Here is a 16,157-nt window from a genome sequence, read left to right as displayed (position 1 = left end):
CTAACCAAGAGCAGAGGTTTTCTAAATTATTAGGGAAATGGTGAAAGATGGAACTGAATGCAATATTATAGTTAAAATGATAATTTTAACAACATATATATGTAGCAACATATATATTTATATGATAATACTACCTTTAAAATAAGAATTCAAAATTTTATCTACAATATGAAGACAATTAAAAATATGTAGATAAGAAGCAGAAGAAACTATAGACAAATGTTAGCGATTATGAATCATTAAAATATCAGAATGATGAGTGATTTTTTTCATTAGTTCAGGTATAATGACTGGTTTCAGTTTTCAAAGAGTATAAGAAGGCCAGTGGTTGGCTTTGAAACCATTTCATTGTGACGAGGAGGGTAGTCATCAGTGATGCTACACCAAGGAAAGCTGGCTACTGTAATTACAGCTCTCCAAGTCTATAGATACAGTCTGATGACTGACTTATTAGGCTCACCATCTCTATGCTAATCCTAGATACAGAGAGTAAGAAAGAATTCATGGAGCAAGGAGATTCTGGTCAAATTAACCAGTGTCTATTATATCTATCTTCACACTTTTTTCCTAAAAGAAAATTGTAAGTGATAAGCCAGCTAATATCACTCAGGAGTGATAACACAGCAGACATAAAGGCAGTCCTCCACTTTATCAGGCTCCCTGACTTTTATAAGAATTAAACATTGGAGTTTCATTAAAAATGGAATACAATCTACACTTATCTTTTTAGTTTTTCCACAGTAAAACGGAATATGAAAACTTCTCCCTAGTAGGCTGTTTCACTACTTTCATTTTCCACCTGTTGGCTCACTGGTAACCTTATTTGTCAGTTCACAACTACAATTTTCTCCCTTTTGGATCCTTACAGTGTTTTTTGATCTGTTTTAGCCACACAGATAGTGGGTTAAAGAAGAAATCTGGGAGGTCATTTACAAAAGTAATTGCTGTGCATTCATATTCTAACTCTATTGCTATTAAGAGAAGTTACTGAACTTCACTAGGCTTTCAATTTTCTTATATGTAAACTGGGAACAATAATACTACTTTTCATGAAAAGTTTTTGGGAGGATGAACTAAGCCAATATATGCAGTGATTAGCATAGTTTTTGACAAGTACCAAGTATTTGCTAAATGTCAGTATTAGTATTACTTTAGTTTTAGCATATGTCATTTAGGAAATGGACATGAAAATTACAGCTTTATTTGTGTTAGGAACCTACACTGAAGTTGTAACAATATTTATCATTAAATTCCTAAATATCACAGACAAAAACATGTTTCCAAAGATAATGGCTGAGCCATTTTTAAGGCACAGTTTTAGACTGACTATTCAAAAGAAAATTTTTATTTCAAAAGTTTGATAAGGATAGAAATTATAATATAATCTTGTCTTTGTTTTAGGTGTCCAAAACACCTTGCTTGTTTTGATGAAAAAACTGTTTTGTTTTGTCCTCTCATATTTACTTTTGCAACTCTTTCTGTCTCTTATTTAAAGCCCCTTGCTCTTTCAGAAGCTATTAAACCTTAATCATTCTTGCCATCACTTTAGGGTTCTTGTATGTTTTAAGAGTATTTCTTTTTTTTTTTTTTTAGAATTGAAAGAATACATTTTTATTTTATAATTAATATTCTTAACTGCCAATTTTCAGAGTCTTCTTGCCCTGATCAATTTCATCTTTATACACCTCTCACCTCTCCTTCCCCTCATTTCAAACCCAAGGGTCCAGTCCAAACTACTTTTCCATGTAAACTCTCCTTACCAGTTAACCAATCTGTTCCATTATCTGCTAGATTCATAGAATCCTAAATTTTTGAGAGAAAAAAGAAATAGCATGACATACTGAGTACCTGATAGATGAGACCAGAACCCTCAAGAATAACCACATGGATTCTGTATTTCACATAACCAAATGAGAAATTGGAAAAACCATGCTTAGAAATTCCTAATTCGTCTACCCTTGTCAAAGGGAGAACATTTTAGTGGTAACCAATATCTTGTGAAAGAGAGAATTTTTATTCATTTAGGTGATGCCTCCAACAAATGTACTGTTTGTGAAATACTATAAACTTATGGCTTTCTAACATTCTTGTCATAGAAATAAAAATTGTGTCCTCTTAGCTGTTCAGATCCTTTGGAAAACTAGCTACGGCAAGGAGTAGCTAAAAGTTCACCAGTTCGTTATTCCAACTTATTCTTCTTGAAATTAATTTGGAATAAGTTCTGGCCAATGGGATATGGATGGAAGCAATGTCCACAATTTTGAGGCCTGGCCCTAAAACCCAATGTCTTTACCACATTCTCTCTTATTCTTCTGTGGTGACTTAGGGCAGACATGATTTTAAAATTATAGTTTAATAAAATTAGAAAGTCCTGAATCTGCAACTCACCATTTAGGGGAAAGCTCCCAAGGAGAGTTCTTTGACCTCTATTGGACTATGACACAACCAAGGAATTAATCATCACTGTACTCAGCTATTGAGATTTCAGGGTTTATTTTTCAAATAAGTCTAGTATTAAAAACAAGCTGTGTAGCTTGGTGTAGTCTAAACAATGGCTAATTTAGAAATGGAAGCCACTCCATCCAAGAAGACTATATAGATTTTTTCCCTCAGTCTATGTTTTCTTTTAATAAATTTACATAAAAAACATTAAATTTTAATCCACGGTATAATTTTATCCAGTGTATTTTATTTTAAGAACACATCTTTTTTTGTTTAGTTTTTAAGAACATATGTTTGATACTAACCTTGGTTTCTGTGATCTTCCTTTGGATTGCATCCATTGTGTAGGGACCCTCCTTCCATGTCTCAAGCTTGGCTCTGGCCTGCCCCACGACCTGCTCAGCTTCTTCCTTAGCTTCCAGCCATTGTGTTGAATCCTTTAACATTTCATTTAATTGCTGCCTCCGGTTCTGAAGGTGTTCCTGTACTTCATCCCACTGACTCTGAATTCTTTCAACTGGAAGAGAAGGAAAAATGAATATGTGGGAGTAAATGCTAGTCTGGAGAAGACATATGAAATTTAACATCCAAATATTATCTCAATTTTTTACTACTTATAAAAAGAAATTGCTCATTGTGTTATAGCTAGCATGACAGACAGTAGTATTTCTTAACTTTTTTTAAAGGTAAACATGAGTTTTTGTTAAGTCAACTTCCTGAAAGTGACCTAGAACATCAACAGTATAAGTGAAAAATGTAACTCAGTCTGTTCTTCATCTCTGGAGCAAAATATGAATAACCTTTTTGAAAGCTCCTATAACAGAATGTCCAAATTCCCCACCCTTATCACGTCAGTGCCCAGCAGCCTTACTTCCAATACCATCACTGACATTTTGTTGCTTGTAGGCTTTGTGTTGCCCCAAAGAGTATGCTTTGCCAACCCCTCTCCACTCTCTCACCACCCTGCCTCCCAGAAGCAGCCTCTCATCCATGGCTGATGGTAGGCTCTGGGGTATGAATATGATAGCACCCTTGATGCTAGGGAAGATAACTCTGAGATATGTGTTTTATAAAGGTTCCAGAGCTTTCCCAGTGGGATAAAGCTCTAGTGGGTCATCGAGGTAACCTGCTTGATTATGCATCATCCTTAATTGGCTGTCTTGCCTTACCTGTCTCACTTCCTCACTCCCCTATTGATATTTCTCTCAACTCCCAAGAAAACCACTTGGTCTCAAAATTTTTTTTTCCTGCATATTTAGAAACTTCTTGTAACAATATTTTAGAATTCACGCCAGTTATATTCTATAAGTAGGACAGACTTACACTGAGGCTATTTTTTTTTATATCCTTGTGAGTCAAAGATAGCAATTCCCTGTAGATTCTGCTCTGGAATATTTTAGAATATTCCAAATAAACATGACAAGATTGTTTTTTCTTTTCTTTGAGGGCCATGTAATCCTTTCTTTAAGCTGATTTCATAAAATGGAAATAATGCCATAGAAAACAAGTAATAAAACCACTATTTATTTCATTCCTTAAGCAGGAAATCTGACAGACATTCTAGAATTTTCCCTAAGCCTCACAAAACACCATATATATTTGGCTACTAATTTCTCTCATACGGAACTCCTTCCTTGTTTCTACACATTGCCAATGCAAAGTTCTATCATTTTCTGCCTACGTGTTTGCAATAGACTACATAGTCTCTCTGCCTCAAGTCTATTTTCCAATGTAACTTGCACATTGTAGACACAGTAATAAACAAGATAAATCTAATCACCTCATTCCCTCACTTAAACCCTTCAATGTCCCCACACTGTCCTGTGGAATATCTCAGCTTGATATACATGTTCCTCTGTGATCTGGCCTGGATAATCTGAGCGATTTATTTACAAAGGAACAAATTATAACACAATCAGGGTGTAGGAAAATCACCAGAGATAATATAAGAAACTGGGTCTTGCAGCAGTGGAGATGTTAATACATCTAGGCCCAAGATATCAGAGGAGGGAGAAATGGCCAGAAGCTGAGAATCATAACAAGAAAGCACCTTGAGAAGAGCAGTAACCTTCTGTCAAGGGACCTAGCCTGAAGCAACTTCATGGGTAGGGAACTAGGAGAATAAATATCCTGACCTCTCTGCCCTCTTTCTTCTATTTCCAACTCCCACTCCCCAGGGGCTAAATCAATTGGAAGCCAGAGAACATGGGAGACCACTGATGACACACATTAGCCTCCCAGAGTGGAGAATGAGGTAGAGACGGGCAACGGACAAATAAAATTTATACAGCACAGTATTGTGCTTCTTATTTCGTGGCATAAGCTTAGTGCTTCTTAATTTAGCCTGTTGTTGCCTCTCTTAAATTATTCCAAGTTATGAGTTAAAGAAGTACTTGAGATATTTTATAAATAACCATCATGGCTAAATAGACCCCACAAGATTAGTGCCTGTGACATGAATGAAAGAAGCTGGTGCCTGGAATAGGTAAAACTGAGTAAGTGACATTCATGATAGATACTGTTTTATTGAGTTCATTTTGGTTTGGGTGTTTGCTCTGCATTGCAAATCCACTCAGCATATTATATTTCAACTTTGCTTAACATGTCACCCTCTGTTTAAATGTCAGTACCTCCTTGTAATCTGTGAAAACCAATTTTTTTTGTTCGTTTGTTGCCTTGCTGTTGTTCCCCCACTGGGTAGTATAGCACTTATTATAGTTGAGATTTACAGTTATTAACTAGTCTGTTTAATCTTCAGTTTACAAAATTACTAGTGTAAATGCTATTATAAAAAAGCAACTTAAAATATAAGCAAACGTCTCTTTAAGTGTTCTGGAATTCTTTATCAATCATAGAAACAATTGCTAACCGGATTGCAAACCATTTTCCAACTTATCATAGCAGGCTATTTTGCTATGCATAGCTGGCACTTCTTTATTTTCCTTGGCCTGTTGTTATACACATATTACATGTATTTGGAAATAATAAAATTGACTTTCCTCTAAAAGGCTATGATTACAATTTGCCTTAATTAGCCTTAATTGGTAACATTTTACTATGCTATCAAAATGTTTAGAATGCCTAGTATTTTTTGACAAAAACATGGTAAGCCATTTGCATTTATGCCAGTGAATATTTTGTGCATCTTATATTCATTTCAATAGGATAGACATAATTTATATTTTTTAAAGGCCATCACTTTATATGAGAAAGAAGGAAAGTAGTTTCTCTGATCATGTGGGTAGATATTTCTTAATTGTGGAAAAAGAAGGAAGCTTCTATAGTCTATACCATCATTTCAGACAAACATATCATTTGAATGCCTGTTCAATCACAGCAATGAAGGTTTTTATCCCCAAGGGGTCATGTGTGTATAAATTACTAACAAAATGATTTGCTGGGTATGTACCCCACTAAAGATGTGCTTTCTCATCTCTGACCCTCAATTGTACATGATTATGAGATAATAAATAAACAGATTTATAGGTTACTCAACAATCCATCTACTCCTCTGCATCAATATTTCCATCCTGCCAATTACCATTTTCTTTACCATCTATTGATACCAGGCATTAGCCTAAGCACTGGGGAAACAATGGAGTCTAAGATTCCCTGGCTGCTGGTTGGTTGGTGCCTGTTAAATGGAGGTGTTATTTATCATCTCCTTAAGGAATAAAGGGGCTTCCCTGGTGGCTCAATGGTAAAGAATCTAATCTGCCCGTAATGCAGGAGACCAGGGTTTGATCCCTCGATCAGGAAGATCCCCTGGAGAAGAGAATGGCTACCCACTCCAGTATTCTTGCCTGAGAATTCCACAGACAGAGAAGCCTGGTGGGCTCCAGTCCATGGGGTTGCAAAGAGAAATGGCTGAGCAACAATGCTTTCACTTTCACGAGGAATACAGATCAATGGTTCTAAGGAAAAGGCAATGAGTTCAGTCTTAGACTGATCCAGTGGAAAATTCTGAGGATCTTCCATATAGGACTATCATTTCAGTCAGTTGGACTGAAGATGCTATGGCATAGCTGCATATTTTGGGAGACAGAGAAATTCAGGATTAGAGATCACTAGAGAAAAGTAAAAACTGAAGCCACCAATATGAACACATTATCATTGGTATGGTGTATAGACTGAGCAAAACAGAGGGTTAAAGGTGGAGTCCTGGAAAATACAAGACAAAGACAGGATACAGCATAAGTAGTCAATCAGATGGATGAATGGCTAGAGTGGAAGGAGGACCACCTGGAAAAGGCATGTCCATAGAAATGTGGATAAGAGAAAATTTCAAAAACACAAGTGTGGTTAACACTTTTATATACCACAGATGTCACAGGAGCTAATACAAATCATAATAAAACATTATTTGAATACCCTCTCTGCTTAAAGTACTGTGTTAAGCTCTTTACATGTAACTCATTTAACCACCATGATAATCTTATGAGGTAGGTATCATTGTATCATTACTGTTGTTGCTGTTCTCCTCATTTAACCGATGAAGAAATAGGGTCTATGTTAAAGAACTGGCCTAAGGTCATACAGATAGTGAATGCAAGAGCCAACACCTAGACCTAAGCAGTCAGATTTCCAAAAATCCATGCCGAAAGTATCCACTGGCTTTGACCACAAGAGATCTCCTGAAGACCATGCAGAAAATGATTTTAGTAGAGTGGAAAGAAATCTTACTGTAGAGAACTGACAAGTCAATCAGCCAATGATGGATGAAATGTGGGAGTTAATTGCCCCGTATTGATAACAACTGTCAGGTGTATTTTTCACCATCTCTCAGACTTACGGGCTTCCCTGGTAGCTCAGATAGTAAAGAGTCTGCCTGCAATGCAGGACACCTGGGTTCAATCCCTGGGTCAGGAAGATCCCCTGGAGAAGGAAATGGCAATCCACTCCAGTATTCTTGCCTGGAAAATCCCATGGACAGAGGAGCCTGGTGGGCTACAGTTCATGGGGTCACAAAGAGTCGGAGACGACTGAGTGACTTCACTTGCACTTTCACTCAGACTTCACTAACTGGGGCTGGACTCTAGTTGTTCACAGCAGTAACCTGCTCAGTAATTGGCTCAATTACTGGCTTCTTTCCTTTACATATTTCACTGTCCTGCTCTCTTACTGGTACTGCCTGAGATCATCATATAAGTAAACCATTGTTACTTAAGTCATTGTTTCAAGGTCTGCTTCTAGGGGAATCTAGTCTAGGTTAGAATTTTATTCATTTAAAAATTTTCTTAGAGCGTAGCCCCATGGTTGGCACATGGTATACTTTTGATACCTGCCAAATGAATTGTCCATTCATACTTTTTCAAGTATCCATGTTTCCTCTCTAGAATAATGTACAAGTGCTACAGGTTGGCCAAAAAGTTCACTGGGGCTTTTCCATACGATGCTACAGAAAAACCAGAAGGAACTTTTTGGCCAAGTCAACACTTCCAAATTTAACTCTTATGCAGGACCTTGAATCTTTCTTCTCTGAAAGCAATCACCATCTCTTTATTGCATTTCAAGTCCATATAATTTAAACACTGGATTAAGTCTTTCAGATTTCCCTTATTATTTTCCTCTTACTTTCTACGATCTCTATTATAAGCAAACATATTCTCTGGGCATCCTTTTTTTTGATTTAATGCCTTTGCATTGACCATATTTTCATGTATAAAACATCTTTAATATTCATGTTTACTTATGGAATAGTCTCATTTGATTCAAAAAATCCATAAATTAAAAATAACTGTGGGGGGAGGAATCCAGTAAGTCAAAACTAATCAATGATCTCTCTCTGACATTCTTAAAATAAACTGTAGGTCAGAGAAAATCTGCTGCATGTCTTTTTGCCTCAGTCTGTCTTTTTAATTAAATCTTAGACTAAGTAACATAGACAAGTGCATGTGTTTATTGGATAAGGATTTTTTATGGGCATTTTCAAATTTTGAAACATACTGAGCTCCAGAGGATAATCACAACAATAAACTATCATATTGTTATTAACATAAGTACAATCAGATGAATACTAGAAAGACAGACAGCAGATGTATCACCCCTTGTGAAATAACTAACCATATGTGAGAATCCATTTTGCAAAGCAGAAATTATGGAGAGATTATTTTCTTTGCAAAAAGATAAACCCCAGAGATTTCTTTAGTCCACTTGTCAAAGATATTTAAACATGATTTGACTTATAGTCCACTCCCAGGTACATATCCCAGAGAAATGCATACTTATATTCACCAAAAGACATGTACAAAATTAGAAGATTGTATCCACCTTTGAAAGTACCCAAATTCCCACCTACCATACAGCGGAATGGATAAATATCTTGTGGTAAATTTATCAATAGAATACTACCCAGCAATGAGAATTAAATATCTACATCTATATTAAATAAGATGTATTAATCTCATAAACATAATGGTGACAGAAAGAAGTTAGCCAAAACCAAGGACATACTGTATTATTCTATTTATAAAATGTGCAAAACCAGGAAAAAGTAAGATGATTATAGAAGTCAAGATAGCTGTTACCTTTGTGGGACTGGTAGTCACTGAAAGAGACATGATAGAGACTTTTAAGGGTCCTCTAATATAGTTTTTCTTGATTTGGGTGTTGTTTACACAGTTGTAATCTGTTTCTGCACATTCACCAAGCAAGACACTTATGTGATGTGCACTTTTCCTAATGTATATCATACTTCAGTAAAAATTTAATAATATATTTTCAAGACTTGTAGAATGTATTATACATACAACTTTGGAGAATTCATCTTTTTGAAAAGGGCTGATGTGAAATATGTATTGTTTGGGCAGATATGAATAATAGATGCAATGGTTGCACCAAGGACACAATACGATTGAGTACTTAGATTTGTGTGATAAAGGACTTTTGACAAACACTCACTGGACAGTGAGTAAAACTAGAGTCATAGAACCAAATCAGAACATAGAGACTAATGGAGCAGCAATCAGTTATGCAAATTTAAAAAGGCAAATGTAGGGAATTTCCTGGATGCCCAGTGGTTAGGAATGTCTGCACTTTCACTGCCAAGGGCCCAGGTTCAGTTCTTGGTTGGGGAAATAAGATCCTACAAGCCATGTGACATAGCCAAAAAAAAAACCACACCACCAAACAGTATAATTGATATAGCTATCTTAAGAGTAGACCCTGAAGAATGTATACAGAAGAGAATTTTAGAATTTTTTAAATCTATTTTCTTTTGTGAAGGAATGAAAGTAAATATAAAATCTGAAGATCATCAAAGAGAAAAGTTATTTTGGAGATGGACCATCAAGGTAGTTAGAGTTGGTAACTGTTCATAATTGGGCATCAATTCAAACTACAGAATTTCACCATACTTGCAACACTTCACCCAGGATATTAATGACAGACGAAAGATATACTATGGCAATGTACTTGGTCCCATTCTGTAGATTTATATTTATATCAGAGTCATCTGACATACAAAAATGAAATAATAAGAAATCTATGTTTATAAACTCAGATAATCAGCACATGTTGGTAACTGAAGAGCTACCCTAATGTGTGTATTTCGTCTTTCATAGGTCCAATAGGGTAAGTTTCTCAAGGGAATTGTGCAGTAAGTAGATGCTGGATAATGAAAGAAATAAATAACCAATGCTGGGGCTCAGAATGACAGACTGAGACTCAGCATGTATCCTGATTTACAGATCTCCAGGAGTGTCAAATTGGAAACCAAGCAATCATGTCAAGAACCACAATACTGCAGAGAAAGAAACAGTTCAGTTGATTGAGTACTAACCAGTCTTTTACTTCAAGTTTTTAAGCTAGCTATGTGTTATCTTGACTGATATAAATTCCCTCGACATCTTTTCTAAGGGAAAATGTTCAAAACTGAAATGACTGAATTTTTGAATATATATATTGCTAGAGAACAAAGAACAGCTCTGTTCCAATTCTGCACTCAAGTTACTGTCTGAGAATTAGAAGTCACTGTGACTAAGTTTTAGAAAGAAACCTTGACTAGCAGTTAGTAATGGGCTATAGCCCTGGATTTGGAAAGAAATAGCTATTGTAGTTTGCATTAAGTTGATTCATCACAGCTTTAAGTTCCTCAATTGCAAAACTGAAATAATGATAGTTGTATCATCGTGAAGGTAAAATTCAACAATGGATAAAAAACTCAAGGACCATACTAAAGTAAGGTGTTATTGTTTCTCTGTACAGGCATTATAATCACCAGCAAACATTTGTTATCTGCTAGGGGGAGCACTCTGTGGATCTCAATGAGTCCAACAGTATATAAGAATTCCAGGTAGAAAGCACAGAGCTTAAATATTTAAATTACAAGTAAATCTTTTGAAGTCATTTGAATGGATAAAGAGTGTCATCTTTTGAACTGTGGTCAACTGTAAGGAAATTTTCCCAACTGAAGTTTAATACACTGTGAACCATTTGTTAGTATCAGGAAGAAAATATGGTAATCAAAACAAACTGTTCCCTGAGGCCAAAACAGTCACCAAAAGGCTAGGCATTATCAAGAAGGGTACTGAAAACAAAGAAATCATCATTATTCTATTCTTGTATAAAGTTAGGGTACAACTATACCTTGAGTAACGTGAGTATACATCAATGTTTTATAGTCAAAGATTTATGAGGAGCCAAGGAAAGTAAAAATAATAATGACCCAATTTATAGGAAATACTAAGATGTGCCTCTTAGGGGGTGGGAGGGAGGTTCAAAAGGGAGAAGATATATGTATATTTATGACTGATTCATATTCTTGTATGGCAGAAACCAACACAACATTGTAAAGCAATTATCCTCTAATTTAAAAAGATGTGTTCCTTCTACTTCCATATGGAATTTAAACATGGTTGTGTAGAAGTTTTATCTGTAGTTAAACTCTGCAAAGAGAAGTCTCAAACCCACTAAGAGGAAGAAACATACTAACCATGAAGTTGAATGTAGCTAGTAGAAATGGGCATTTACTCTATTTAGGAACAGGAGAGAGGAATGTGGTTGCTGTGCAAACAGAATACAATGTCTGAGAAGACATTTCAGACCAAAAAATTGAAAAAAAGGGGGGGATTATAGACAAATGATTAAATCCTAGCTGCTATGACTAATTTAAATATATGCTTCTCCTCTAAATCCCCCAAAAGCTGGAATTCAGGAACAGCCAAGCATTTCATTTTAAATTCACAGACGACAGACCCAGAACAAATAATTAACAATATTTTATAATATCAGTCTAACATTTAAGGTTAGTTTGCACATGCCAAAGATTAGTAATTTAATGCTATTTTCACACTCGGTTTGCTCTCTGTAGAATGGGGATAATAATAACAAGAAGGTTAATAATCTATGAAGATTAAAGAACTGTTGGACACAAGACACTGAGCAGAGTATTTGGCCCCTAATTACAGGGGAACGATAGGCAGTTATGCACTTTTGTAACATCATAGGACTTTTCAAATCCTGAGCTATTAAGCAAAGGTGGGTTGTAGATTGGATGATCCCTGGAGTTCTTTCCAGCTCTAACAGTCTGTGAAATACATGCTCCTTGATGTTTCTGTCAGAGATAGAAAGTCATCTTACAAGGCTATTAGGAAGAACTCAGTCATTCCAGTGCCTGGATGAACAAATAGCATATAGACATCTGTATAATTTCCCTGGAATGATATAGCTTGGCAATCATATTCAGTCATGTTCAAATTCAGCTGAAATAAACTAAAGCCAACATTAAAAAGTTCCCTCCATTTACTATCATTATTATTTTCTGGAGATTTATCTTGAGCCTTCATCTGGGACATCATCCTATGCCTTTTCATTTCGATTAGCTTTATGTGATTGTGGTTTTCGTTCAGGAGGCTGCAAGCTTGTAGTTCTTGCTTCTTCTGTCTGCCCTCTGGTGGATGAGGCTAAGAGGCTTGTGTAAGCTTTCTAATGGGAGGGCTGGTGGTGGGTAAAACTGGGTCTCTCTGGTGCAGGGAGTGCTCAGTAAAACTTTAATCCAATTGTCTGCTGATGTGTGGGGCTGTGCTGTCTCCCTCTCAATTTTGTCTGTCCTGAGGTGACCCAGCCCTGGGGTCTATGGGCTCTACGGTAGGGCTAATGGCAACCTCCAAGAGGGCTCACACCAAGGGCACCTCCCAGGACTGCTGCTTCCAGTGTCCTCCAGCCCCCTCCCCTCATTCCCCCAGGTGTGCCAATGCTGACCCAAGCCTCTACTGGAGACCCGCCAATACTCGCATGTAGGTCTGGTAAGTCTCTTGTGGGGGTCGCTATTCCTTTCCCCTGGGTGATGCACATAAGGTTTTTGTTTGTGCCCTGCCAAGAGTGGAGTCTCTGTTTCCCCCAGTACCGTGGAAGTCCTGCAATTCAATCTCACTGGCCTTCAAAGTTAGACTCCCTGGGGATTCCGAGTCCCTTTACCAGATCCCCAGGTGGGGAAGCCAGATTTGGGGCTCAAAACCTTCACAACTTCTTTGGTTGTGAGAACTTCTTTGGTACTATTATTTTCCTGCTTGTGGGTTGCCCACCCACCGGGTATGGGATTTTATTTTATTGTGATTGTGTCCCTCCTACCATCTCATTGCAGCTTCTCCTTTATCGCTGAACATGGGGTATCTTTCTTGGTGGGTCCCATGGGCTTCCCAGGTGGCACTAGTGGTAAAGAACCCACTTGCCAATGCAGGAGACACAAGAGACACAGGTTCCATCCCTGGGTTGGGAAGATCCCCTGGAGGAGGGCATGGCAATTCACTTCAGTATTCTTGCCTGGAGAGTCCCATGGGCAGAGGAACTTAGTGGGCTACAGTCCATAGTGTTACAAAGAGTTGGACATGACTGAAGTGACTTAGCATACAGACAGAGTGTCCTCCTGTCGATGGCTGCTCAAAAGCTAGTTGTGATTTTGGTGCTCTCACAGGAGAAGATGAGCACACGTCCTTCTACCAAGCAACTACATTGTTTTAATCGATTTTTTGGAGTAACAGGAAAATTTGGCCTTGGAATGCGGAATGAAGCTGGGCAAAGACTAATAGAGTTTTGCCAAGAAAATGCACTGGTCATAGCAAACACCCCCTTCCAACAACGCAAGAGAAGACTCTACACATGGACATCACCAGATGGTCAACACTGAAATCAGATTGATTATATTCTTTGCAGCCAAAGATGGAGAAGCTCTATACAGTCAAAAAAAATGAGACCAGGAGCTGACTGTGGCTCAGATCATGAACTCCTTATTACCAAATTCAGACTTAAATTGAAGAAAGTAGGGAAAACTGCTAGACCATTCAGGTATGACCTAAATCAAATCCCTTATGATTATACAGTGGAAGTGAGAAATAGATTTAAGGGCCTAGATTTGATAGACAGTGTGCCTGAAGAACTATGGAATGAGGTTCATGACATTGTACAGGAGACAGGGATCAAGACCATCCCTATGGAAAAGAAATGCAAAAAAGCAAAATGGCTGTCTGGGGAGGCCTTACAAATAGCGGTGAAAAGAAGAGAGGTGAAAAGCAAAGGAGAAAAGGAAAGATATAAGCATCTGAATGCAGAGTTCCAAAGAAGAGCAAGGGGAGATAAGAAAGCCTTCTTCAGTGATCAATGCAAAGAAATAGAGGAAAAGAACAGAATGGGAAAGACTAGAGATCTCTTCAAGAAAATTAGAGATACCAAGGGAACATTTCATGCAAAGATGGGCTCGATAAAGGACAGAAATGGTCTGGACCTAACAGAAGCAGAAGATATTAAGAAGAGGTGGCAAGAATACACAGAAGAACTATACAAAAAAGATCTTCATCACCCAGATAATCATGATGATGTGATCACTAATCTAGAGCCAGACATCTTGGAATGTGAAGTCAAGTGGGCCTTAGAAAGCATCACTACAAACAAAGCTAGTGGAGGTGATGGAATTCCAGTTGAGCTGTTTCAAATCCTGAAAGATGATGCTGTGAAAGTGCTGCACTCAATATGCCAGCAAATTTGGAAAACTCAGCAGTGGCCACAGAACTGGAAAAGGGCAGTTTTCATTCCAATCCCAAAGAAAGGCAATGCCAAAGAATGCTCAAACTACCGCACAATTGCACTCATCTCACATGCTAGTAAAGTAATGCGCAAAATTCTCCAAGCCAGGCTTCAGCAATACATGAACCGTGAACTTCCAGATGTTCAAGCTGTTTTTCAAAAAGGCAGAGGAACCAGAGATCAAATTGCCAACATCCGCTGGATCATGGAAAAACAAGAGAGTTCCAGAAAAACCTATTTCTGCTTTGTTGACTATGCCAAACCCTTTGACTGTATGGATCACAATAAACTGTGGACAATTCTGAAAGAGATGGGAATACCAGACCACCTGACCTGCCTCTTGAGAAATCTGTATGCAGGCCAGGAAGCAACAGTTAGAACTGGACATGGAACAACAGACTGGTTCCAAACAGGAAAAGGAGTACGTCAAGGCTGTATATTGTCACCCTGCTTATTTAACTTCTATGCAGAGTACATCATGAGAAACGCTGGACTGGAAGAAGCACAAGCTGGAATCAAGATTGCTGGGGGAAATCTCAATAACCTCAGATATGCAGATGACACCACACTTATGACAGAAAGAAGAGGAACTAAAAAGCCTCTTGATGAAAGTGAAAGAGGAGAGTAAAAAAGTTGGCTTAAAGCTCAATATTCAGAAAACGAAGATCATGGTATCCAGTCCCATCACTTCATGGGAAATAGATGGGGAAACAGTGGAAACAGTGTCAGACTTTATCTTTCTGGGCTCCCAAATCACTGCAGATGGTGACTGCAGCCATGAAATTGAGAGACGCTTACTCCTTGGAAGAAAAGTTAGGACCAACCTAGATAGTGTATTCAAAAGCAGAGACATTACTTTGCCGACTAAGGTCCGTCTAGTCAAGACTATGGTTTTTCCTGTGGTCATGTATGGATGTGAGAGTTGGACTGTGAAGAAGACTGAGCGCCGAAGAATTGATGCTTTTGAACTGTGGTGTTGGAGAAGACTCTTGAGAGTCCCTTGGACTGCAAGGAGATCCAACCAGTCCATTCTGAAGGAGATCAGCCCTGGGATTTCTTTGGAAGGAATGATGCTGAAGCTGAAGCTCCAGTACTTTGGCCACCTGATGTGAAGAACTGACTCACTGGAAAAGACTCTGATGCTGGGAGGGATTGGGGGCAAGAGGAGAAGGGGACGACCAAGGATGAGATGGCTGGATGGCATCACGGACTCGATGGACGTGAGTCTGAGTGAACTCCGGGAGATGGAGATGGACAGGGAGGCCTGGCATGCTGCGATTCATGGGGTCGCAAAGAGTCGGACACGACTGAGTGACTGAACTGAATTGAACTATCATAATTATTGTTACTTGAGATATAATTGACATATAAACTTACATTAGTTTCAGGTAAGCAACATAATTAGATATTTATATATATTGTGAACTGATCACTGTAATAAGTCTAGTTAACATCCAAAGGTTCTTTCCTTTCTGAGGTGATATTTCCTTTCTTTTGATAGAGGTATGTGTCACACAGGTGTGCCCATTCATCAGTACTCATAAGATTTATACTTTTGACTCTATGCAAATTTTGCCCCCCCCAAAAAAACCAAGCAAATAAAACAACAAAAAGAACTATAAATGAATGCTTAGCTCTAGTTAATGATAGGCATGCTGAAGTGCTTAGGAATAAAAAGTACTGATGTCTCTAAATTT

General features: G+C 37.8%; 1 protein-coding gene across 1 annotated transcript in view; it reads right to left on the bottom strand.

Moving 5' to 3' along the window:
* Positions 1-16,157, bottom strand: part of DMD (dystrophin) — a 2,235,978-nt gene that overhangs the window by 586,179 nt on the left and 1,633,642 nt on the right. Inside the window, exon 53 of the mRNA XM_052663429.1 lies at positions 2,748-2,959. Coding sequence (XP_052519389.1) covers positions 2,748-2,959 — 212 coding nt within the window. The remainder of the gene's footprint in view (positions 1-2,747; positions 2,960-16,157) is intronic.

Source organism: Budorcas taxicolor, chromosome X, assembly GCF_023091745.1.
Source record: "Budorcas taxicolor isolate Tak-1 chromosome X, Takin1.1, whole genome shotgun sequence".
Lineage (NCBI taxonomy): Eukaryota > Metazoa > Chordata > Mammalia > Artiodactyla > Bovidae > Budorcas > Budorcas taxicolor.
The sequence above is the reverse complement of the archived record's forward strand: the minus strand, read 5'-3'. Positions and strand labels throughout refer to the sequence as shown.